This window comes from Bubalus bubalis, chromosome 16 (genome assembly GCF_019923935.1).
Source record: "Bubalus bubalis isolate 160015118507 breed Murrah chromosome 16, NDDB_SH_1, whole genome shotgun sequence".
Lineage (NCBI taxonomy): Eukaryota > Metazoa > Chordata > Mammalia > Artiodactyla > Bovidae > Bubalus > Bubalus bubalis.
Window position 1 is genome coordinate 63,623,546 of NC_059172.1, and position 26,115 is coordinate 63,649,660.

General features: G+C 46.3%; 1 protein-coding gene across 4 annotated transcripts; it reads right to left on the minus strand.

Moving 5' to 3' along the window:
- Nucleotides 1-1,183: 1,183 nt before the first annotated feature.
- LAYN (layilin) lies at nucleotides 1,184-24,783 on the minus strand. 4 transcript variants are annotated; one of them, XM_025266908.3, is made up of 8 exons: nucleotides 24,316-24,783; nucleotides 20,080-20,377; nucleotides 10,236-10,393; nucleotides 8,790-8,891; nucleotides 5,644-5,676; nucleotides 4,751-4,834; nucleotides 3,659-3,761; nucleotides 1,184-1,807 (listed from the first exon to the last, which is right to left on the minus strand). In XM_025266908.3, the coding sequence occupies exons 1-8, from the start codon at nucleotides 24,701-24,703 to the stop codon at nucleotides 1,444-1,446; spliced, it is 1,530 nt and encodes a 509-aa protein (XP_025122693.2). In that variant the 5' UTR covers nucleotides 24,704-24,783; the 3' UTR covers nucleotides 1,184-1,443. The 4 variants fall into 4 exon arrangements, with proteins under 4 accessions (XP_025122693.2, XP_025122694.1, XP_006045646.3 ...); XM_025266909.2 differs by lacking the exon at nucleotides 24,316-24,783 and adding an exon at nucleotides 23,392-23,673; XM_006045584.4 differs by lacking the exon at nucleotides 8,790-8,891 and having other exon boundaries at nucleotides 24,316-24,781.
- Nucleotides 24,784-26,115: the final 1,332 nt, after the last annotated feature.

Genomic DNA, 26,115 nt, shown 5'->3' on the forward strand with positions numbered 1-26,115 from the left:
GACCATATGGTCACTGTTTCTTTTTTTTTAAACTTTTTACTTTATATTGCAGTATAGCTGGTTAAAAATGTTAAGATATGGCCACTCTTTTTGCTTGAAATAGTGTTAACTGCACTGAACACACTTCCCTGAAGCAGGCATGAATGATGTTTTGTTATCCACCCTGCTCTCTGCCTTGGTAAGTCAGGCAATTGGCCATAATTAAAATCCACTACCTTCGATACCAGTCTGATCCAGATGAGTTTACTCTGTCTAGTTTGGGGCTCCATGTGTTAAGCAAAGTTACAAACCATTCAGAAACAAGATATACGAGGAATGGTAAAAATACTAAAATCATTAAGCTGATGGTAGGAAGGCTGCAGTCCATGGGGTCGCTAGGAGTCGGACACGACTAAGCGACTTCCCTTTCACTTTTCACTTTCATGCATCGGAGAAGGAAATGGCAACCCACTCCAGTGTTCTTGCCTGGAGAATCCCAGGGACGGGGGAGCCTGGTGGACTACCGTCTATGGGGTCGCACAGAGTCGGACACGACTGAAGTGACTTAGCAGCAGTAGCAGCAGCAGGATGTTGCTGGTGTTTTAAATAATGGCCTTCAGAATTTCATATGGTAAATGACTGGTGTTAGGCCACATTTCTCTGCATTTGAGTCTTAAAGTGTTTGAGATAGTCAGCTCCCCCAAACGAAAAAAGGTAAAATCATTAGCATTATTTCTAATATTAATGTTGAGGCTACAGTGAGACAAACACACAAACAGGACAGTGTGCAATCAGGATCGGGAACACAGTTAAGCGGAGAAGCCTAGATTCAAACTTCATTTTTAGTTTCTGAATTGTTTCCAAGTTACATATTTCCAAGTTTGGATGTCAGGAGAAAGAAAAAAGGTCCCCCGAGGCCACACGCAGAGGAGGGATTGTAGACACAAACTGACTAACATTCTGCTTCCTGCTTTTGGTTTGATTTGATTCTCTGGGAAAAACAAAACAAAATAAAAAACAGATATAAGAATTGCTATGTGTAGGCCAGCCTGATGCTAGCATATGCCGGCTTTGAAAAGCTTCTGGGATTTCTGTCTGGTTGTAATGATGTTTGCCGCTGTACTGAAGAAGAGGGACAGAACCCAGATGTTGGTTTCCCAAGCTCCACAGCACGCCCACCAAGGAAAGCACTCTCTCTTGAAAGTCAGTTATAACAATCAGGTATTTATTTTCTACCATGTGCCAGCCCCTGGGCAAGGTGCTTCTTAGAGATGCCAGCCGGGTGAGGGGCTGGGTTAAGGTACACAGCCCAAACCAGGGCTCCAGCGGGGGCGCAAACCGTCTCATGCTCACCCCCAGGACCTGATCTGAGCCCCTTCGGAGACCTTCCGCGTGTTTCCCTGATAGGAAAATTGCTTCTCTCTCCCTTCCCATTCTTGTCAGTTCAGGGTTCCTTCGAGCCTCCTAATAACCGTAGATTTCATTTTCCACCCATCCGGACTCCTTGCTCCTCCCCGCTCGGCCCGGGGAGAACTCGTAGACGTCGTTGGTGACGAAGCCACTCTCCATGCTCACCAGCGTCACGAACCCGCTCTCAGACGGGTTCACCGCCACGTTTTCGTAGTCACAAGACACGGCGTCCGGCGAGGCCTCTCCCGAGCGCGCTCGGAACGAGATGTTCTTTAGGTCCGGGCGGGTCTCGGCCAGATCAGCTTCGCTCTGCTTTCGTATGACGTTGTAAACCTCCAGGTCCGGGCTGTTCCCGGGCTGAGGAGCCGGCCAGGTGGGGCGCTGCTCCTTAGTGCTGGGGTCCGGCTGCCCCCGTTTCCTAGGAAGAGGGAGAACCAGGGCTGAGCAGACAAGGGGCCTGAGAATGTCCCCGGGCCCCTGTCCAGGCAGGAGAGGGTCATCCCTGAGCGGTCACTACGCTGCACTTCTCATCTGTGTTAACCTACAGGGCAGGGTTTTGGGTGGGGCAGGAATGAACGAGGAAAGTGTTCTATCTGTCATTCACCATGGCCTGAGCACAGAGCAGAACGGGTGATCCTAGGGTCCCCAGAGCCCCCAGAGGGTCTATGGAGAGAACTGCATGGGGGAAAAAATGCCGCATTAAAACAAATCCATCTCTAAGGGAAACTGTCCTTCAATTCTGAATGTGGGCAATCAAGCTGAGTAGAATTAGTAATATCTTTGACGTGTTCATCAACGGAAATCATAGATATTTTCATATCACAGTTATTGTTTAAGATGCCTTAAAATATTTTATGCTCATCTCTGCTTCAATATTATGATGTTGAATTATAATTCAATAATTATACCTAAAGAAGCATTAATAAAGAAGCTCATGTATTACTGTTTCACATACATTTTTGGAAATATTTTGCTAGTATTTTTGTGTCTGTGGCACAAAATGATTAAAACTGTGAGTAGGCTCCAGTTTAAAGTTACAATTCCCAGATTGGGGTGAGCTGCTCAATGGGTAGATAAGGAAGGGAAATCAAGAACCAAGCACAGAGTAAGCAGTTAGAAAACATATTAGCAATTTTTTAAACTGAATTCTGGTTTTTTTGCCATACCAACATTTTAAAAATTTATTATTTATTTTTAATTGGAAGATAATTGCATTACAATATTGTATTGGTTCCTGCCATAAATCAACATGAATCAGTCAGGTATACCTATGTCCCCTCCTTCTTGAACCTCCCTACCACCTCCTATGAACTGAATTCTGTCGATATTTCAGATTAAAAGGAATTAACTAATAAAATGATTATAGGAAGAGATATTCCTGAGTGCTTATAATATACTCACTCTCCATGTATTAACTACTTTAATTCTAATAATTCTATAAGGAAGTTATTATTTTTTAAATCTTTTGGCCACGCTGCATGGCATGTGGGATCTTAGTTTCCTGACCAGGGATTGAACCCCTACCCTCTGTACTGACAGCACAGAGTCTTAACTGCTGGACCACCAGGGAAGTCCCTAAGGAATTATTATTAAATGAAGTAGGTTCTACATTGAAATCTTATCAGTTTATCTGAAATTGGTCATCAAAGGGAGTCAAGTCTTAAAATGTACCTTTGCTTTCCTGTTGTGAAGTCCACCTTCTTCTATATAGACCATGATGATGGGGAATAAAAAGGTAGCTGAGAAGAGCTCTGGGTACCTCCAAAATGGTGGCTCCATGGTCCACTTACAGAGGTGCTCTAAGCTACTTAAGGTAGCTATTTTGTAGCCATCTATACTTGTGTATTCAAGTAAAAGTCAATTAAAAGAATATGGCTATTTTATTTTGAATGACGTGGTTTAGTTTCAGATGTTTGCCAGGAGGCTTTGGGACAGTCATTTTCATATGGCTCACTATTTACTCCTTTACTCACCCAAAAAACATTTCTGGAGTGAGAATGTGCATGTGTGAGAAAACTTTGCTGAGTGATGTGTGGATACACAGGTGAATAACGCAGTCTCACCCCTCAAGTCATTTAAAATCTTCCACACTAAAACATTAAAGAATGTAAGATCACTCTGTTAGTTACAACTAAGTACAAATGCTTCCGAACCCATCAGAAGATTTATTCTCAAATCTGCAGAAGAGATTCTCTTGGAGCTGCCTTGCTTTTTAATGAAGTCCAAGTTCAGAAAACACAAAGGTTTACAGGATCAACGTTTTACTTGCCTCCTTCTACAGATGCAAACCCAACAGGCAGCTGTGGTGACCACAAGGAGGAGGAGAACGAGAGTGCTGGGGATTAGGATGTAGGCAAGGCTCAAGGCAGCTTCTGAAAAGAAAAGCGCAGATAAAATGTAGTTATGGGTATGGTGTTTTTCTGAGTTCTATAAGTTGTTCTAGTGAATTACTGAATGTGACTCCCTGGAATTGCAGTCAGTCGATTAGAAGTGCGGGTGGCCTGGGGACCCCCGATCTTGTGGCTGATACCTGAAGCAAGGGCAGTCTGTGTGGGGACTGAGCCCTTAACCTGTAGGGTCTGTGTTAATTTGGGGTGGCTAGTGTCACGGCTGAATTGCAGTACTTCAATATCCTATTTCATTATATGGACACAGTAGATGCTCTTAGGTAGGTGAGAAAAATACTGTTACTTCTATTATGTAAATAACTAAACTGAAAAATGAAGTGTTTGTTTTCTTAAAGTTACCCAGTGACAAAAACTCAGATCTTTCTCTTTTTTCTTTTAATTGAAATATAGTTGACGTACAATATCATGTTAGTTTCAGATGTATCCTATATTGATTTGACATTTACACACATTATTAAGTCTAGCTACCAGCCCAGATCTTCCTCTTGAAACTCAAGGTGAGAGTTGAGGTTGAAAGTCCATTAGCACTCCAGTTTATCACCCCATTTTCTTTTATCTTTTATGTCCATTTTCTCTATTTGTCTTGTAAAGAAATATTAATCATGGCCTGGGTCTTTCTGCTCTTATTTCTCAACATTCATTCTCAATTCCCACCCCTTCCCCCGACCCCGACCCAAACAACTTCTGGGAGGTTCTCAAGTCTCTGACTGTCTTCCTGAAGACTTTTTACCTCCTGTCTCATCTACTCACCCCAATTGTCTTAGGAAAACTCCCTTTGTATATTTCACTGACAAAATCTAACATTTAATACAATTTTTGCAAAGCCCGAGTGCCCTGTCTGTTTTCATTTTTAAGCAGCCGTGGGACGAACAAAGCAGGGTATGTAACCATGGGGAATTTATAATCAGGAGAGTCCCACTATCTATTTTTCCCTGGGAGAGTTTTGTGTATACCTTTGCTTTCTTTCAGTATTTCTGTGGCATCTGCTTTCTCTGTGTCTTCTGGAAGGATGGGTATTGCTGGCTCTGTCTCTTCACCTGGAGAGAGACACATGTACTTAGAACCTGGAGAAAAGCATTAACATCCAGATATTCTCTGAGGTCCTATCAGCTTTGGGGGGGATGTCAAAAAGCACTAGCAAAGTGACCAGGGCAGTTTATAATCACAGAAAGTGAAAAACTGGATTTGCTGGCCGAGAGGTCTACTTGTCGTGATCTTTCTGGTATAACTCTTGCTGCCAAGAATCAAGTAGGAACACGTCCAGCAGGCAGCTGACATCAAGGCCCATAGAGCACTGCAGAGCACAGAGGAAGAGCCGACGACTCACTTTTAGGATCAGAACGATCAGTTTGACTCACTTGTCTCGTTAGATTGAATCACTCCTTTCATATTGTCAATAAGGATACGTAACATCCCAAACTGATTTGTAATTGTTCCTTTTCACATAGTTGAAAGGCGACCCTAGAGAGTGAGATTCTTGTCGTGAAGAGTCAGACACAACTGAGCAACTTCACTTTCACTTTTCACTTTCATGCATTGGAGAGGGAAATGGCAACCCACTCCAGTGTTCTTGCCTGGAGAATCCTAGGGATGGCGGAGCCTGGTGGGCTGCCGTCTATGGGGTCGCACAGAGTCGGACATGACTGAAGCGACTTAGCAGCAGCAGCAGAAAGTGAGATTAATGAATCACATGTGGTGTCTCGGTGTGACATATACCCATCCAAAGAGTTGGTGTCTTTCCATCGAATAATCTGGTCTAAAGAGCATGTGACTCTAAACCTATGCAGAGGTTCTAAACCTGTGTGAAACAGCCCAAATGAACTCGAATGTCCAATGACAGTCTTACCTCCAGTCCTTGTAGAAGGAACTGTTGGCTTCTCTGCAGCAGAAAGGGATAAGAATGAGAGTAATACGTAAATTGCCATACCATCTGAGTGAAACTGGCCAGGGCACAGCTTCCATTTAGTTGCTTATTCAGTCTTCCAACAAACTTCATTTCATGCTATCAGACTCCAGAACCTGGTTAGTAAGTCCAAAGAATCCCTTCTGCACAAAGACTAGCCTTTCCCCAGCTTTGCTTGGACACTTTTAAAAAAAGCATTAAAACTTTTAAATATGAGAACTTCCAAATATACACAAAAGTGGAAAGATTGGTATAATGAGCCCTTATGCTGTGTCAATGCTTATCAACATATGGCTAATCTGGTTTCAACAATAATCCCTATTCCTCCCTGGCTACACCCAGGCCTGAATATTCTATTCTATTCTATTAGGCTGCACTGGGTCTTAGTTGTGGCATGTGGGATCTAGTTTCCCTGACCAGAGATGAAACCCAGGCCCTCTGCATTGGGAGCATGAAGTCTTAGCCACTGGACAACCAGGGAGGTCCCCTGAATGATTTTAAAGCAATCCAAGACATTTTTTCAGTTCCTACTGGGGATGTTTTACAGCAATGAGCACCAATCTCCAAGCAGTGGAGGTGGCTGGGGACTAAGTAGACTATGGCCCGCCCCAAAGCAGAGCTGTGATCTAGAACCTGAGCTATTTAAAATAATTCTAAGAGCCTCAGGATAGTCAGGCTCCACAGACAACCTACAGTAATGTTTTTACTTCTGGCAGAAATTGTATCAGTCTTTTCTACTGGCAGGGACTCTTACGCTGATCAGATACTCTGGGATCATACAGTCAGAGTCTTTAAGGTCAAAATTTTAGAATTCATAGTCCTAAGGCTGGGATGGGCTTCCCTGGTGGCTAAGATGGTAAAGAATCTGCCTGCAATGCAGGTGACCTGGGTTCAATCCCTGGGTTGGGAAGATCCCCTGGAGAAGGAAATGGCAACCCATTCCAGTATTCTTGCCTGAAGAATCTTACAGAGAGAGGAGCCTGGCGGGCTACAGTCTGTGGGGTTGCAAAGAGTCAGACATGAGCGAGTAACAAGCACACACAAGGCCAGGATGTCAAAGTTATTCTGAAGTTTTATTCAGAAGGGAAACTTTTAATCATGTGTGTGTGTGTGTGTGTGTGTATAGAGGTGATGCAAATCCATTTATTTATTAAAAATGTCTGCTATATGATAGAAACACCATCATGTTCTAAATGTTTTTATAAAAACAAACACAATTTATCCTGATGACAGCCTTGTGAGTAAGTGCTATTCTGAATTTGTTCACAAGGAGACTCGGGTATAGGGAAATTAAGCAACTTACTCAAATCTCATGGCTAATAAGTAGCTGAACTGGGATTTGAATTTTAAAAATTCAAATGAAAATTTAAGATCCCAAGGAGACAAACTCCATGCTAGGTATTAGAGAGACACTAGCAAATAAAAAGCCATCCCAGCTGTCTAAGGAACTTACACTCTACAGGATGGCAATAAAATATAGAATTATAGAATATTCACACATATTCATTTTGTGATGTTATATCACAACACATCGGATATTCAGTGACATTACAGAAAACCATGCAGTCATTTTGTTGTCCCTCCATAGTTTGATCCACTGGGCAAAACTGCAGTGAACATGGCGAATTAATGCAGCATTTCCATCGCAGCTGCAATGGCCTGTGACATTGCTCAGATGATTTGTCTCTGATTTCCACTGAATGTGTCTATGCTTCCGGAAGGAATCCAGAAGCACCCTGGAAGGAATTAAGTGTTCAGATCTGGCTGGCATGCTGCCTACTCTAAGTGGTCATGTCGTCAAATTTAGTTTTAGATGCTGTCTTTCAACTGGTCCCTTGCCCTCTGGTATAAAACGATATTGTGCCATAATGTTGGAGCCATACCGGGTGACCTTCCCCTAGTCCATCAAGTGCGGGGTCAAACATGTGTATTTCCAGACCTCATGCCAACCATATAGTAAAGTGGACAAACTTGCCAACAGGCAGTATACGTACTGTGTGTGTGAGGTGTTATGAGCCTCATAGGAGGAACACTTAACCTAGTTTTGAGGTTAAGCCCTGGAATGCTTCCCAGAGGAGGTGATTTTTTAAAAAAACTTATTTGGAAATAATTTAAAATTTATGAAAATTTGCAAGACTACTGCGAAGAATTCCCATGTTTCCTTCACCCAAATGTTATCATTGTATCACATTTTATTTATGTAACTATTCTCTCTGTCTTTCTTTATATATATATCTCCATATATTTATATCTATGTATCTATATCTAAATCTCTATATATACACAGATACATATATATATTCACATACAGGCACATGCATAACTTTTTTTCAGAGAATAAGTTGTAGCCATAGTTACCCTTTACTCCCTAAATACCTCAGTGTGTATTTAAAACAGGACTGGGAGGGGCATACTCTATCATAACCATAGTACAATTATCGAAACCAAAATATCAACATTGATATGTATGGTATCATCCAATCTACAGATCTTATTCAAGTTATGCCAATTGTCCTAAAAATGCCCTTTATGGAAAATTACCATTGTCATCATCAAAGATACAATCCAGGACCATCTATTGTTGTTATGAGAGAAGGTGATGCTTAACCTGAACCTGAAGGCTGAGAATGAGTTGACTGGGGAAGAGGGAAGGATGTTCCAAGCACTGGAAACAGCAGTTAAGAGATCATGGAGAACTTCACAAAACGCAGAAGGGAACTGTATGGGGGAGGGAATAAAAGTGGTGAGAACAGGGGCTGCAGAGAGGCAAGGGTCTGATCAAGCCAATCCTTTCGTGGTGTGCTGAGGTACGTGAACTTATCCTGAGAAGGAGGGGGTGGTCTACAGAAAGGCAACGTGTTAGTTTTCTTCCATGTGCCCACATCCCTCCGCTCAATCTATTCTTGGTCCTTCTCTGTGTCCTGGGAGGCTGACCTCTGGGGATGTGTCCCGGGGCTCCCCTGTCCTTTGGTTCTTGATTGGACTTAACTAATAGGAGGCAGAAGCAGGAGATTAGAGGGTAGGAGAAGAGACAGGTCCTAGTATTATTTCCCAGACCTCTCTCCCACATCATGGTGGTTCGACAGTACCGTGTTGTCTGGTTATAGCTCCTGTTGGGTGGCTCCTCTTGCATGACTCCAAGATTTCTCTGGGTTCTGCTAAAACCATACCCTCCCTTCGCTCCTTGAAGCCTAGGGGTAGTAATAGTTTCCTGTTGCAGCTGGTCCCTGGGCACGTCACCATCTCATGCTCTGTGTCCACACTTTGGTAAATATCATTTTATTATACTCCTCCCATTAAATCCTTTGAGTGTGCCATCTTTCCCCTGCCAGGACTCAGTCTAATACAGGCAACAGCACAATTAATAAACAAAATTATTTTTTTAAAAACTAACTGGTTCTAACCCCAAAATAAAAGGCTATGAAAACAAGTGCCCAAATCTCACATTTCAAAAAATGTTTAAGGTACAAAATTTTAAATCATGGTGATAATAAGATATAATGAACAAAAGTGATGGGCAGCCAGTTTGTCATAAGTGCATTGCTTTAACTGCTCTAAAAAAGTGCCCTGCAAGTCAGCCTTGATCCTTGCAACCTCCCTGCCTGAGACAACTCTATGGTGGGGAAGACCAGGTCTCTGGAGAGAAGAATTCATCTGAAGGGGTGAAGAGGGAGGAAAAACAACTTTAGCAGCAAAGGCACAGTCAAGTTCCAGCAATTTTTAAATGACAGGATTGTTTAGTCCCCAGCTAGATGTGACTAACAAGTCATTCTACTCCTGTCAGGAAAAGATGCTGAATTGAGATCAAGCAGTTGGCTTCAGGGTGGTGAAACGCTTCAGTAACAGAAAATCACTTCATGTTTAGATTGAAGTCCATCAAATGGAGGAATTTGGGAAAGCCCAGCACAGTGAGATTATGGGCTTGTAGCCAATTCAAAACCCTTAATAGATCTAGAAGAAAAAGCTAGTTAAATTTGCAAGGCATATATATAGACGGTGGCCTAAGGAGTTTAAGCCTGCTCATCAAAGTGACTGCTATCTGCCCAGTGTCCGTAAAATTGGCATATTTTATCATCTACCTCCTGTGGTCATTATCCTGTTTCCTTAATGCCCCAGAAAATGGCTGGCAGGAGACAGGCAAGAAAAATGGCCAGCTTCCTTTTATATTTCTTCCTTATTCGAAGCTCCTACAGTGTACAACCTCACATATGGAAGGAATAAGAACTTTAACTGTCCACCTGGAAGGCTTTTTATTTCTTGAAGTTCTCATAATTCTTGCCTTATCATCCATAAATTAGACCCTTTCATTTCTTCATCTCTTAGCATCTAATACCCTCTCCTTTGCTAGAATTACTCCTCAGTGAGGAGGTATCAGGTCATCTCCCTTTACAAGAATTCCCAAAGTTTAACACTGCTGGCATTTGCAACAAGCTTTCTCAGAGACTACGTGACAAATTCTTAGAACCAGCAGCTAATTATGAAAGGAGAGAGGAGGCTGAGAATGCAGCCACATAACTTGGGAGAGGATTCATTACCATCAGAATATTTGCAGATGAAATTGTTCTTCATGGTACATCGGTCGTCATTCCACTGGAACATGTAAGGGCCCCCGATGCCGGCGGGGGCCGACGGCTGATGGTACATGACCACGCAGACCTCGCTGCCGCAGGAAGGCTCATCCACATACCAGTTCCTGTAGGAAAGGGGTCAACAGTGGAGGCAACTGGAGAAGGATCCCGCAAGACTTCAAAGCCTTTGCTTTCCTATCAAATTCCACCGAGCCAGGAACTTAAGAGAGGGAGGAATTGAAGTGCTGCCAATAAGGAGAACCATGCTTTCGAATATGGACATCACAATCAATCATCTGACATTTGCCACAGCCTCTTTGCAGGGAGGAATATATTACCATATGATGTCTGCAAAGTTATTATGAGAAAAAGCAGCCAGCAGGGCCAGTCTGGACAATCTTATTATTTTTTTTTTTTGCTTTTGGGTAACTGGGTTTTGTTTCTCTTTTTTAAGAAATCAGATGTACCGGGAGAGGCATGGCTTATTGCATCCAGGGCTCACCCTGCTTCCATCTCCCCATGTTTTTCAGTAGCCACAGCTGCCTTCTGAACTCTGAGGAGTGGATAGAATATTCAAGCATCTGAGGCTTCAAAGCAGGAGCCAGAGTTTGGGAAAAAGCAGGAGGCCCAGCTAGTCTTTTTCAGTGTTTAAGTTGTTTCTACTTCATCAGGCTGATGAGACCTTTTGTTAGCCTCCGCTGCCTGATTTCTTGTCTTTGTCTCCCAGTCTCCTGGATGGGGTGCACTGCAGCCCCAGTGGTACTTGGAATTAAATGGTGCGGCTGCCCAGTTAGATCTGTGGGTGCCGGGTTAAAGCCTTGGATTCCATAGTTTAGATGCTGTGAGCACCCAGGCCGTGTGCTGACTCAGGGCTGGGCTTTGTACTCTGCCTGGTTACTTACCCAAGCAGGTTGCTTCCAGGGCCCGCGCTCTGCCCCGATGCTCAGACTGTTTAGATGAGCCCTGCTGCTCTGCCTAGCTCTTGTCACAGCCCCTCATTATGGGCACCTACCTAAGAGACAGCTCTCCGTGTACTACCCCAGGAGAGCTCTGCTTGAGTCTGGTGCTGCAGGTCAGCAGAAGGAAAATTCTCTGCTGAACTCATTGGGTTGAATTTGCTTGGACGATAGCTGAGCTTGCAACGCGGCTTGGACACTGTCTGGACAGCTGGGGTTCCTGACCGGGGCTGGGCTCTGCACCTCACCAGTCACCTCACCAGTCACCTCCAGGCAATTTTCCAACCTTGTTGATGGGCCTCCCACTTGTCTGTTCTCCTCCCCACTGGCCTTATGGCTTCATGTTAATTTATTTCACAGATAATGGAATGGATGCCTGGCATCCAATATGATGCCTGGAATCTAGTTTCTGGACTTGAGCCAGCTTTTAGGCTTGGAACTCACTGCTAGAAAGAGGAAGGACCCTGTGACACCCCAGTAGATGCCCATGGTGCGTGCATGTGAGCTAAGTTGCCTCAGTCATGTCCGACTCTTGACCCTATGGACGGTAGCCCGCCAGGCTCCTCTGTCCATGGGATTCTCCAGGCAAGAATGCTGGAGCGGATTGCAGTGGGTTGCCGTGACCTCCTCCAGGGGATCTTCCCAACCCAGGGATTGAACCTGAGTCTCTTACATTTCCTACACTGGCAGGTGGGTTCTTTACCACGGAGGAGCCTGGTAGGCTGCAGTCCATGGGGTCGCTAAGAGTCGGACACGACTAAGCGACTTCACTTTCACTTTTCACTTTTGTGCATTGGAGAAGGAAATGACAACCCACTCCAGTGTTCTTGCCTGCAGAATCCCAGGGATGGAGGAACCTGGTGGGCTGCCATCTATGGGGTTGCGCAGAGTTGGACACGACTGATGCGACTTAACAGCAGCAGCAGCAGCAGAAGCAGCAGCACCACCTGGGAGGCCCCAGGTGCACATGGCATGTTCCTCTATTCTCCCCAAGGGACCTATGGCCATTTATTCAAGGAACCATACACTGGGGAAAGAAGAATACCCTGATATTACAAAGGCTGTTGGACAGAGTGTGCAAGTTAACACTGCTACCCAAAGACTTGAAGTGTCATTAAGGTTACCCATTTGAGTGGGAGCATATTGAGGCCAAGTATTAAATTGAGTTCTGTTTCAGGACTGAGGTAGGAGATGGGCCCCCAGGCTGAACAGCTGGTGTTTGTCAAGCAAAGTTGTGCTTGCTTGAGGCTGTGTTTTCACCCAGACACTCCAAGCACAAAGCTAGTGGCAGAAGCTGCGCTCTGCTGGAATAAAGAGATAAGATGACCACTCGAGGTCAAGGAAAAGTTCCCTGTCTGCCCATGGAAGGCTTTTTGGGGGGATCGAAAAGGGAGGGGGAGCATAATAAGTAGGTGCATTGGGGACCACATGCACCTACAGGCATCTGTGGTAAGATCTGTCTTAACAAAAAGTTGTGCATGCATCTTGGGGAAGGTCCTTGGACCTGTCAGTTATGAAAAAAGAAACAAGATAACTGCCCAAAGGTAAATGAAGACCCAGAAGGTTTATCCTATATCAGTGATTTAAATCACCTCTTTACTTCACCCCTCCTCCTTAGAGAGGACTCCCATATCTTTTCTCTCTGGGTGTGTATTTCTGCCTAACTGCTGACTTAAATAAACAAATTGCTTCTCTGTGTGTTTACCCACGCTTCCGTGGTAGCTCAGCGGTAAAGAATCTGCCTGCAAGGCAGGAGATGCAGGAGATCTGGGTTGGATCCCTGGGTTGGGAAGATCCCCTGGAGGAGGAAACGGCAACCCACTCCAATATTCTTGCCTGGAGAATGCCATGGACAGAGGAGCCTGGTGATCTATAGTCCATAGGGTCACGAAGAGTCGGACACGACTGAGTGACTGAGCATGCACCCATATGCTCTCCCACTGCTGTGTTTCTAATAATAAACTTTGTACCTGTTTTTATGTTTTTGCCTCTGTGAGAAATGTATTTTTCAATGGGTCAGGGGAACTTTGCTTTTAGCCTCTAATCCCTGGTGGACTAGTGGCTAGGATTCCTGGTTTTCATCCAGGCTATGCAGGTCCTATTCCTGGGTAGAGAACTAAGATCTCTCTTCAGGACTGCTCAGTGCTGTCTCTCTGAGATAAGGACCAGCTCACAGTGGGACCCATCCAGTGGTCATTCTCCAGTTTCAAAATATATGAATTGAAAACTTATGGGGTAAGAGTTATAATAGTGGAGAAGGTCAAGTGGAAGCCTTGAAAACTGCATTCTTCCCTGTCCTCTTCAAGATAGTAAACAGAAAACAATACCTTATCCAGGCAAACATGACAGAAAGTAGTGCCCCTCCAAAGACCTAGAAAATGCCAGGACGGTATTCCCCGCCACATCTCTATATAATTCACTAGTCTGGCCCCTGCAAAAATCAGGCAGATTCTGAAGGATGAAACTGGAGGAGCACAGACTCAACCAAGTAGAAGCCTCCATTGCAGCTGCTATGCCATACATGGCATCTTTGCTAGAGCTGGTTAACATGTCCTTGGGTACCTAGTATGAAGATTTGGTGAGTACATTCCTTTTCATCTGTATCAGAAAGAGAATCAGAAACAGTCTGCCTTCATTTGGGATGGACATCAGTATATATTTATGGTCTTGCCCCAGGACTATACTACTTTTCCTACCCTCTGTCATAATATGACACAAAGAGAGACTTCCTGGATATCTTGCAGAAAATCATCCTGGTCTACCATATTGTTGAAAGTGAAAGTGAAAAGTCTCCCAGTCAAGTCCCACTCTTTGTGACCCCATGACTATACAGTTCATGGAATTTTCCAGGCCAGAGTACTGGAGTGGGTAGCCTATTCCTTCTCCAGGGGATCTTCCCAACCCAGGGATTGAACTCAGGTCTTCCACATTGCAGGCAGATTCTTTACCAGCTGAGACACAAGGGAAGCCCAAGAATACTGGAGTGGGTAGCCTATCCATCCTCCAGGGAATCTTCCTGATCCAGGAGTTGAACTGGGGTCTACTGCATTGCAGATGGATTCTTTACCAACTGAGCTATCAGGGAAGCCCCAAGGTTGGAGATAAATGCTGTGAAGATACAGGGGCCTGCTACTTCATGAAAATGTGTAGGTGTTTTGTAGTCTAGGGAATGCCACAATACCTCTTTCAAGTTAAGGTTAAATTATTTCATCTCACAATAAATTGAAGCATCTTGCAATCATTTGAAGAAGGAAGCCTAGCATGTGGTAGGTCCCTTTGGGCTCTAGAGGTGGCATATTTCATACCTGGGAATACTGTTCTGGTCTATATACCTGTTGACATGAAAGGCAGCTGTCTTTGAGTGGGATCCAGAGCCAAAAAGGACTCTGAAGTGGTTCTAGGCTGTGATGGAAGCAGATTTCCCACCTGGGCCATATGATCCATCACACCCTATTGTTAAAGGCATCGGTGGTGAGAAAAACAATGCCATGTAGCATCCGTACAAGCTCCAATGAGAGAATCACAATGCAAACCCTTGAGATTCTGTAGCAAGGCCATATCACCTGTAGCTGAGGGAAAAAACCACCTTTTGCAAGGAACTCTGGGTTGCCACTAGGCAAGGAGTACCAAGAGACCATACAATCCAACTTGCTCGGTCAAAGTGAGATATTGTCAGACACACATAGTCAAAAGATTTGGCAGGAATCAACTCATTATAAGATGGAAAAGGTATATTTAGGACCAAAGGGCATGTACAAACAGAGCAGACCACCATGATATCTTCCTCTATTGTACCAGAGCCTATCCCTCAGCTTATACCTACAGCTGCATAAGGGAATCCCTTATGACCAGCTGATAAAGGTAGCCTTAGGTCGCCAAGCATGGGGGGACAACTCCCAATGGGCAGCAGCTGTACTACGGCCCTACTCAGAGGTGGTTTTGAAAGGTCTAGTGGTGAAGAGGCAACCTCCCAATGGCCAGAGCTTTGTTGATGTGCCTACTTAACCACTTGGTATGGAAAGAGAAGTTATTGGACATTAGACTAAGGCAAAGAGCTTGGTCAGCTGATCAGGAGTCTAAAAGGAGAAAGAGTGGGAGGCTGAGGACAAGGAGCCCTTGGTAGAGTGACGTGAACAGACATATGGGAGTAGGTATAAAGTATGAAAATCTACCATATGTTAAAGCCCAGCAAGAAGCCTCTAGCACAGAAGAGGCACTGACTAACCAGGGAGACAAAACAGCTCAACCTGTGGGCAGCTGCCCCTGTGCTGATGTAACAGGCGTATACTAGAGTGGCCGTGGTGGCAGGAGGGAGGCCATGCATGGGCTCAGCAGTAGCTGTTCCCACTAGCCAAGGCTGATCCAGCTACTGCCAAATCCAACCTGCCAGAAACAGAGACTGGCCTAGCATTTGGTGGCAACTAGACCCCACTGGACTCCTTTCACCCTGGAAGGGGCAATGATTCATGTTGATAGGAAGAGATAATCTGGGCATTGTTTGCCTCTTCTACCCCAGGGCCTTAGCATCACTATCCAAATACTTACACAGTCTTTGATCTACCAGCTCAGGATTCTAAATAAGATCTAATTAGACCAAAAAACCAAGTTTCTAGTAAAGGAGATGAGGGAGTAGGCAGGGGATTTACTAGTCGGACCACACACTTCGCTCTCCTAAAGCTGCCAGTCTGACAGAAGGATGAATGAGCTTGTTGAAAATCCACCTGAAGCACTGACTGAGTGGCAATACTTGTGAGGAGAAGGCAACATCCTCCCAGATGCAGTACAGACTTTGAATCATCGACCTTTGTGTCATGCAAGGGTATTCTGGGGTCTGGAAGCCAAGGGGTGTAGAAGAAAAATCGGAAGCTAACAGAGGTTGATTCATGAAGTTAAGGAAAGAAACTGTCTCCATAACATAAAAGTGCATGCTGAAGCAGTAGATGCTGCTTAGAGGCTGAGGCAAGTTATCCAGATCTAGCTAAAGATAACTCACAAAGGTGGCCTCACTAAACAGATTTTCAGAGTAGAATAAACAGCCTTTTATTGGAAGATACCATCTAGGACTTTCATAATTTAGACAGGAGAAGTCAATGTTTGGCTTCAAAGCTTCAAAGAGCAGGATGACTGGAGGGGATGTATGCGTGCATATCTGCTCAGGCTCCTCTGTCCGTGGAATTTTCTAACCAAGAATACAGGGTGGGTTCCCATTTTCTACAACCCATGGATCGAACCTGACTCTCTTGCATCTCCTGCATTGGCAGGCAGATTCTTTACTACTGATGGCACCTGCTGCTGCTGCTAAGTCACTTCAGTCGTGTCCGACTCTGTGTGACACCATAGACGGCAGCCCACCAGGCTCCCCCATCCCCGGGATTCTCCAGGCAAGAACACTGGAGTGGGTTGCCATTTCCTTCTCCAATGCATGAAAGTGAAAGTGATTCATGTTGAGGTTTGACAGAAAACAGCAAAATTCTGTAAAGCAATTATCCTTCAATAAAAAATAAATAGTAAAAAAAAAAAAAAAGCTGACACAGCCAGTGACTTTAAGTTGAAGCTAGTTTTCACCGATCATTTTGAAAATTCTAGGACCCTTAAGAAATATGCTAAATCTACTTGGCCTTTGCTGTATAAATGGGATGACAAAGCCTGGATGACAGCACAACTGTTCACAGCATGATTTACTGACTATTTTAAGTCCCTTGTTGAGACCTACTATCAGAAAAACGATTCCTTTCCAAGTATTACTGCTCCTTGACGATGCACCTAGTCACCCAAGCGCTCTGATGGATGTACAATGAGATCATTGTCATTTTCATGCCTGGTAACACAACATCCATTCTGCAGTCCATGGATAAAGAAGTAATTTTGATGTTCAAGCTTTATTCTTTAAGAAATACATTTCTCAAGGCTATAGCTTGCAAAAGGAGGACAACCCTTGCTTACCATCCCTGGCAGTACCCACTTGGGGAATTTGTGCTTCTTGTCTCTGCAATATTGAGGCCTGCGGGTTTAGAGGGCCTGGTACCCAGAGGAGAAATCCTTCCACCAGAAGATATACCACGAATGTTGTTGAACCAATGGCTGCCACTTGGACACCACGGGATCCTTGTGTCCAGGAACGAGTAGGCAAGAGGAGGAGTCATTGTCTTTGTAGGAGGTACTGACCCTAATCATGAAGGTATCTCTGCTGTTATAGGCAGGGGGATATGTTTGGCACTCAGGTATCTATTTGGGTACCTGTTGGTACTCATGAGCTCCATTTTGATGGTAAATAGAAAAATGAAAACTCCAGACTGAGAAATTCAAGTTGACTAGGGCTTCACACTCCTCAGGGATAAGGGTCTGGGTCTTCCCACAAGGTAAGCAAGCCACTAAGGCTCCCTGAGAAGAGGGGAGGGGAACCTAGACAGGATGGAGGAGGTGAGGGGGGCTCAGTAAGTATAAGTCGTGGCTCTGGGGACCAGCTGCACTGGTGGAGAGGGTAGTTCCTCCTGCTAATCTTCTTTTTTAAAATTTCTCCCAGGAGTACTTCCCTGGCAGCCCAGTGGTGAAGAATCATGCCTTCCAATGCAGGGGACATAGGTTCAATCCCTGGTTGGGGAACTAAGACCCCACATGCCATGGGCAGGTAAGCTTGCCCCTGGCAACTAGAAAGCCTGTGTGCCACAACTAGGGAAGCCTGAGTGCCGCAGTGAAGACCCAGAGCAGACAAAAAAAGAAAGTTTCTCCTGGGAGGAGAGGCCCATGAGAATCTTGGAGGAGATACTCCTGGATTAAACGAAGGTGAGGATCAGAATAGCCAAATGGGTGGGCTTTGATAAATGCCGACACGCTGTCTTAAATGGAGTAGGTAAAAAGAGATATTCTTATCTTCATTCTTTTGATTGAAACTGAGGTTAAACTTTTTCCCCATACGATTGTTTACCAGTTAGAGTGTCTATTTTGTGAACTGTTTGCTCACGTCTTTTGCTCATGGGTTTTATTGACATTTAAACATTTAGTGTTTTACTGATTTATATATACTATTTATTATAAAAAGATAGTAACTGTTAAATTTGTTAAAGTACGTTTCCCGTCTTAAGTCTGCCTTTCAATTTTGATATTTGTTGACGTTTTTCCATGTCGCTGCTTTCCTCAGGGAGAGATAATGGCAGTGCCATGGTGCCAGGGCGGGTGTGTGAAGTGAGACCAATACTGGGGGTTTAGAAGGGGTCTGCAAACTACAGGCTTCTTTGTGTCCCCTCTTGGCCAATCCAGAGAATTAGATCTGGCTCTAATTTCTTGCCTGTCATCATAATTCCGGAGAAGGCAATGGCACCCCACTCCAGCACTCCTGCCTGGAAAATCCCATGGACGGAACAGCCTGGTAGGCTGCAGTCCATGGGGTTGCAAAGAGTCGGACATGACTGAGCGACTTCACTTTCACTTTTCACTTTCATGCACTGGAGAAGGAAATGGCAACCCACTCCAGTGTTCTTGCCTGGAGAATCCCAGGGATGGGGGAGCCTGGTGGGCTGCCATCTATGGGGTTGCACAGAGTCGGACACAACTGAAGTGACTTAGCAGCAGCAGCAGCAGCATAATTCCTTGTTGTCTAAAGCCCTTCAGCCCCCTAGGCCTTTAGTCTCTCACTGGGCCTGCAATCACACTCTTGGGCATATACTCAGACAAAACCATAATTCAAAAGTATACATGCACCCCAATATTCACCGCAGCAGTGTTCACAGTAGCCAAGACATGGAAGCAGCCTAAATGTCCATCAACAGAGGAATGGATATGTGATGTGGTACATATATGCAATGGAATATTACTCAGCCATAAAAAGAACAAAATAATGTCATTTGCAGCAACATGGATGAACGTAGAGATTGTCACACTGAGTGAACTCAGTCAGACAGGGAAAAACAAATATCATATGATATCATTTATATGTGGAATCTAAAAAAATGGTACAAATGGACTCATTTACAAAACATAAATAGAGTCACAGATGTAGAAAACAAACTTATGGTTACCAAGGTGTAAGAGGGTGGAGGGAGGGATAAATTGGGAGATTGGGATTAACATATACACACTGCTGCTGCTGCTAAGTCGCTTCAGTCGTGTCCGACTCTGTGCGACCCCAGAGACGGCAGCCCGCCAGGCTCTGCCATCCCTGGGATTCTCCAGGCAAGAACACTGGAGTGGGTTGCCATTTCCTTCTCCAGTGCATGAAAGTGAAAAGTGAAAGGGAAGTCGCTCAGTCGTGTCCGACTCCTAGCGACCCCATGGACTACAGCCTTCCAGGCTCCTCCGTCCATGGAATTTTCCAGGCAAGAGTACTGGAGTGGGGTGCCATTGCCTTCTCCAACATATACACACTACTATATATAAAATAGATAGCTAACAGGGACCTACAGTATAGCACAGGGAATCTACTCGGTACTCTGTAATGGCTTGTAAGGGAAAGGTCTTAAAAAAGGGTGGATATATGTATATGTATACATTCACTTTGCTGTAGTAACACAATGGAAATCAACTACACTCTAATAAAAATGAAAAAATCTCTCATTAGGGTTCTAGTCCAAAAGGCCGGGTAGCCAGAACTGCTGACATCATGCATTGTGCCCTATTGAAGCAATGCTTCTGGGCCACCCTCCTGGGCAGAGCTCTCTGGACGTGAGCTGGGCCCAAGTTAAGGCTGATTTATCACCCTTGCCACACTGCTTCGGTCTGTGGCTGTGCCAGTGCTGCTATCCCCTTGGGGCTCTGCCCAGCTGGGCTTCTCTTCCTTCCTGACTGGCACCGGGGATCTAGCCTGCCTCTTTCTTGAGCTATGTCCAGTGAGTTAGCCGCTGTGAGTTCCGCACACTTACCTAAATGCTGCTGTGCTTCCATCGATCCAGGCATAAAGGTCCTGGCAGGCTGTGCCATTGCTTTTTTGGTCCTCACGCCTCCTGAGCCCAATCCAGAAATCGCCATCAGAAGCCAGGAGGTTTTCAATGAACTTTTCTATCAGTCTCTGTTCATCTTCAGACTCAATGCTGACTAGCTGGCCCCCATTCCTCCTGCAGGCTGCTCTGGCTTCCTCAAAGTTCAGTCTTCGAGAAGCATCACGGAAGTAAATGACTTCATAACAAGGCTTCTGGGTTCCTAACCGGCAGACTGGCTGACCTGGAGAAGAAAAGAAGCCTACCTATTTTAGTGCCCCCCAACACACGCTCAGATGGTAAAGAATCTGCCTGCAATGCAGGAGACCTGGGTTCAATTCCTGGACAGGGAAGATGACCTAGAGAAGGAAATGGCTACCCACTCCAGTATTCTTACCAGGAGAATTCCATGGACAGAGGAGCCTGGCGGGCTCCAGTCCATGGGGTCACAAAGAGTCGGACCCGACTGAGCAACTAACACTTAAAATATACCAGAGCAGAGACTCTTGGAGACATCTGAATGGAACTGGGCAGGAATTCTGATTACTCATCAGTGGACTGTTTTAGTGTCATTTAGGCTCTCAGAGCAAATTAATACCCCTTCCAGTGCGGAGATGCAGTGATTTAGACTCTGATGGCTAAATTGTGTAGGACCTCCATGCTTTGTTTATTCCATTACAGATGATTGAAAAGCAGACATTTAAAATTAATCTTTATAAGAGTGGTGGATGAAGATTTATTGTTTCACTTAAAGGCACACAAACACTTTCATGCCATTTGGGAGTCTCAGGAGATAGTGTGGTTTAAAGTGAGTTGCCTCTGTTTGGCGTTTCCTTCAGGTAAAAGAGGCATTCTGAACTCAGGTGTGGGCTTCTTAACGCTGCAGCCCTCTGCCTAAGTTGCAGGACTGAGAATTCACCCAGTCTATGGTATAAGCAGAAGCTATGAGCATCAGATCCAAGGGGATTTCTGCTACTGGTCTTGCTTAAAGACAACAGCTAAGGTTTAGTGAACTCTTTCTATGTGTCATGCATTACGCAAAGGGCTTTTACATTTACATGCACACCTTATCTCACTGAACACTCATAGTAATCCTCTGCTGTAGATGTTGTTTATGCCTCATTTTACAGATGAGAAAACTGAGGCTCAGAGAAAGTTGCTTGGCTAAGGTCACATATGGCTTCCCAGGTGGTACTAGCCATAAAGAACCCGCCTGCCAATGCAGGAGACATAAGAGACATCCCCCTTGCCAACGAAAGCTCAGGTTGCACCAGAAGCCTATGTAATATGTCTCATCTGACTGACACCTGAAAGGCTGAAGACAAAGACAAATGGATGGGACTCTACTGAGGACAGATTACAAATCCTTCACCAGTACACACCACCCTAGCTTGTGTCTGGGCTCCTGAAGCCATTTCTGATCTGTTCTGTTCAGTCACTAACTCAGGTTGGACTCTTTGCAACCCCATGGACTGCAGCACGCCAGGCTTCCCTGTTCATCACCATCTCCTGAAGCATGAGTTGCTCAAGCTCATGTCCATCGAGTTGATGATGCCATCCAGCCATCTCATCCTCTGTCATCTCCTTCTCCTGCCTTCAATCTTTCCCAGTATCAGAGTCTTTTCCAATGAGTCAGCTCGTTGCATCAGGTGGCAAAAGTACTGGAGATTCAGCTTCAGCATCAGTCCTTCCAATGAATATTCAGGGTTGATTTCCTTTAGGATGGACTCTCTAGAGTCTTCTCCAACACCACAATTCAAAAGCATCAATCCTTCAGTGGTCAGCCTTCCTTATGGTCCAACTCTCACACCTGTATATGACTAATGGAAAAACCATAGCTTTGACTATACGGACCTTTGTTGGCAAAGTAATGTCTGTGCTTTTCAATATACTAAGTTTGTCATAACTTTTCTTCCAAGGAGCAAGAGTCTTTTAATTTCACGATTGCAATTCTGCACCCAAAACATTAGCCTCATCACTCCTTTGTCCAGTCAGTATGTACTGAGTGTACACGTGGTGCCTGGTGCTGTGCTAGGTGCTAGGAATACAGAAACACATATGCTTCCGAGCCCACAGGAAGACACAGCATGTGTTTCTGGATCCAGCTGTACAGTGAACACCGGACTTCAACAAGGAGAATCCCTTGCGATGAAGAGCCGGTTCTTGGACTCTGGATGTCAATTGCTGCCACAGAGCGAGGAGTTGAGGATTTGTGTTTGGAAAACTCTTTCCAGCTCTCATAGAATGTTCTCATTTTCCTAACTTGTTTTGCATCTGTTCAGGGAGCCAGATAGCATTCGTTATTCCCCAAACTGCCCAGAGTACCGGGCAAAAGGCCGCAAACAGTGAACTGCATTTTCAGTGCTTAAATGGGAACAGAGCCCATACAGATAATCCAGAGAGCTCTTGTGAATTCTTATTTTCAATTTCTTCTTTCATTGCTTTTGTAACTAAATTCTTAAATAAAAAACGTTGGTTTTTCATTTTCCATCTTCTCCCTTTCTCTGCCATTTTTCTCCTGTTGCTGAATAGAGAAACTCTAGCAGGACTGCTCCATCAGAAAATTAGGAGGCCTCCTAAGAGGAACATTCTCACTGAGGAGGTATTCTGGAGACCTGAGAGAAGGCTAGGCCAGCTCAGCTTCTATGGGTCCTTAAAGGCGGCTCCAGATGAGGAAGCAGAGGAAAAACAAATGAGTCCCAGGAACCCCAAATCTGGAGGTGAATTTACTGGCAGCCTCCATTTTTCCATCGTTGGATCATCAAGGTGATCATCATAACACCCTAAACGAGTTTACTGTATGGCCCAGCCTGGCCACACATCCCCAGTCAGCCAGTGAATGCCAGAGTGACCCAGAGCTGGAAGAAGGCCCAGGGCTCATCTGGTCCCCTTGCCTTCAGGAAGTGTCTCTCATCTCTCACTTGCAGGAAAGGGAAGGGCGGGAGGGACTTCTGTTCCTCTCCATGGAGGACAGAGCCCGGGGAATTGGTCACCCAAACAGCTGAATTCGGTTACCCTCCCATTTTGCCGCTCGGCACCCCACCCCATCCTGAAACCAACTTTAGAGTCTCTCAATCAACTTCCGAGGCAAAGATAACTGAGCGGCGGTTTTCTTTCTCCTCCATCCCTCATGGCCCATCTGTTGCCTGAAAAAGGCCATGAAGGAAACCCGAGAAGGGATATGGACATTGCCCTCCCGCTGGCCCCTGCCACGACATGTGGAACAAATGCAAGAGGCAAGAAGCCAGAGCACTGTACCTCCTCTGAAGTCCAAGTCCGCGGCTGCAGTCACAGGAGGAAGGAAGCCTAGAGTCATCCCCCCGAGTAAGGCGGGGCTTGTCCCGCGCTAACTAGGCTGCTTTTTCTAAGCGCTCTTATTCCAGGCGAGGGATCCAGCCGCCCTCCCTGCTGCTGGGGCTGGTAAGTCGCGTCAGTCTACCAGGCTCCTCCATCCATGGGAGTCTCCAGGCAAGAATATTGGAGTGGGTTGCCATTTCCTTCTCCAATCCATGAAAGTGAAAAGTGAAAGTGAAGTCGCTCAGTCGCGTCCGACTCTTAGCGACCCCATGGACTGTAGCCTACCAGGCTCCTCCATCCATGGGATTCTCCAGGCAAGAGTACTGGAGTGGGGTGCCATTGCCTTCTCCGCCGCCCTCCCTATCCCCCATCAGAAGAGACCAGGAGTAACAGGCTGGGTTCCCACGGCACAGCTGAGCTAGAATCGCTACTGTACGCACCCCTCACTCCCCCACCCCGTCCCCGGGGACAGGAGACCTCCTCGGTGGGCAGGACAAGCGCTGTGTGGGGGTCCCGGGCACTACTGAGACTCGCTCAATGGAGCGGACCGAGGGGCGCCTCCTGGAGCAGTTTGCTCACTGTTCCATCTAGCCTCCGTCTCCCGGAATCTGGTAACCCTGGGCGGGGAGTGGACGTCGAGCTGTCCAGGACACGCAGGGAACCGGCGCTGGGCTCAGCCGCCCGGCAATTGCTCCTCTAGAAGCAGCGGGAGCCGGTGGGGCTGAGTCCACTGGTGGGGCGGGGGCGCCACCCCTCCGCCCTCTCCTCCGAGGGCCAGAGAAGAGGCGCCGTGGCCCTGAAGACGGTCAGCCGCACCAGGGGTGCCGTGGGTGCCGCAGCCGAGCGCGCCTGGGAACCAGCCCCCGCCCCAGCGCGCGCACTCACCGCTGAGCAGGCGACCCGTCGCGCCCCGGAGCCCCGCCAGCAGCGCGGCCAGCAGCACGGCCTGCGGCGCCGCTCCCCGCGGCATGGCCCGGCTCGGGTGCGCCTTCGGACCCCCGGGCGCTACGGCGGTGGAGCGGGCGTACCGGCAGCGGCGCGCTCCGCAACGCCAACGGCTGGCAGCTGCAGCATCTCCCCAACACCGACGGACCCGGCACCCGGAGTAGGCGGGGAGGGCGAGGAGCCAGCCTGTCGCCCCTCCGCCTCCGGGGACGTCACTGCGGAGAGGGCAGCTCCGCCGGCGGGCCCGCCCCCCCCCCCCCCAGAGCCTCCTCCAGCACGCTCGGCGCCAGACACCCGGCCCGCCCCACTCGGAGCTTCCCAGGGACATCCTGCGTTTGCCCGGGGCGCAGAGCCGAGGAAAATCCCGGTCTGGCTTCTCCGAAATCCAATGAAGACGGCACTGGCTAAAAACCGACCGTGTCTCGCCCCAACTCCTCCTCCCAGCGTCCTCGGCTTCGCCTTCGGGCCAGCGGGAGAAGCAAACTCCGAGACCTGCCGGGACTCAGGAGGCTGCTGTCCGCCTTCGGGGCTACGTCTAAGAAAGAAGCGATGGACGTATCGAACAGACTCGCACCTAGGCGGGGTGCCCACTGGCCAGGCAAGTTATGCTGCAGCGTGGATACCGTCCAGCGGAGGCTAAGTTGGAGTTCTGGTTGAGAGAAAAGTGGCTCTCCCAGAGCGTCCTTGAGACCAGCGAGGAAATAATACCGCTTTCTGCAGAGCACATGGGTGTGGCTCATGGTTCCGCCTAGTGGTAGAAAGGAGGCGACCCTCTCTCCCCATCCTCCCAGGAAAGAGTGACCCTCGTTTCCTGTGGCAAAGCTTTCCTCAGGAACCCAGCCTCAACGTGTGCTCCTTCTTCCAAACTCTCACAATAGTCCTGTTTTACATTTGCACCTTGTTGTAAACAAAATGTCTTCAAATATATTCAAATAATAAAAGTAAGACTCCTGTCCAAAAACTAAAGTGCTAAGTGCTGGAAGGTGGGTCTGATTTGCATACCCCCCCCCCCCCCCCGCCCCCCACCGCCAGCCCTATCTGGTCCACTGACTTCTGAGTTTTGGTCTCAGATGGAGCCAATTGCAGTTTGAGACAAACAAGCCAGATTGATCACAGGCTGGGGCATCTGTTTTCAGTATCAGCTGACCTTTCGGGAAGCTCTGCTACTGCAGAAAGGACAGCATTGGCAGGAGGAGGGCTGACCTGTAAGGCAAGTTCATTTACAGCCTGTCCTTATGCCTGATTTAGAATATTTCATGTCCAGCACACATTCTTTCTAGAAATTCCCAATTATCAAAACATCCAAAGAGTGGGCTGATATGGTGAGTAGAAGCACTTGATTTGGCAAGTCAACATTTGAAATTGTTTCTGGTTCTGCTTTTTTTCACTTAATGTCTCTGTGGACTCCAGCAAGTTTCTTTGCCTACATTTAACTCTTGGTAACAATAAAAATCACTTTAACTTGTGAAGTTTTGATAAGGCAACTGGGTATGTAAGTGTGCAGATAGCTGGACACTTAATGGCAATTACAAAGGATTTATTTCCAATCTTACAGCATGTATTACAGCTTAAAGAAGCTGTTTAACCTTGGCCCAAATAATTGAATTGTGCCTTGAGTTCTCCCTTGGATACCCTGGCCCTTGGTCCAGATGGACATTGTTGAGGTATGCAGTCAATCTAATGTAGATTACAACAGTGACCCCAGTTCTTCACCCCACCTTATATCCACACCCTTTAACT

Coding starts and splice junctions, on each gene's coding strand:
- LAYN (XM_025266908.3), bottom strand. CDS start 24,703: ATGTCCCTGGGAAGCTCCGAGTGGGGCGGGCCGGGTGTCTGGCGCCGA. Junction 3,762..4,750: donor AATACTGAAAGAAAGCAAAG/GTATACACAAAA, acceptor TTTTCTTTTCAG/AAGCTGCCTTGAGCCTTGCC. Junction 1,808..3,658: donor GTTTGCATCTGTAGAAGGAG/GCAAGTAAAACG, acceptor CCCTCTTCCTAG/GAAACGGGGGCAGCCGGACC.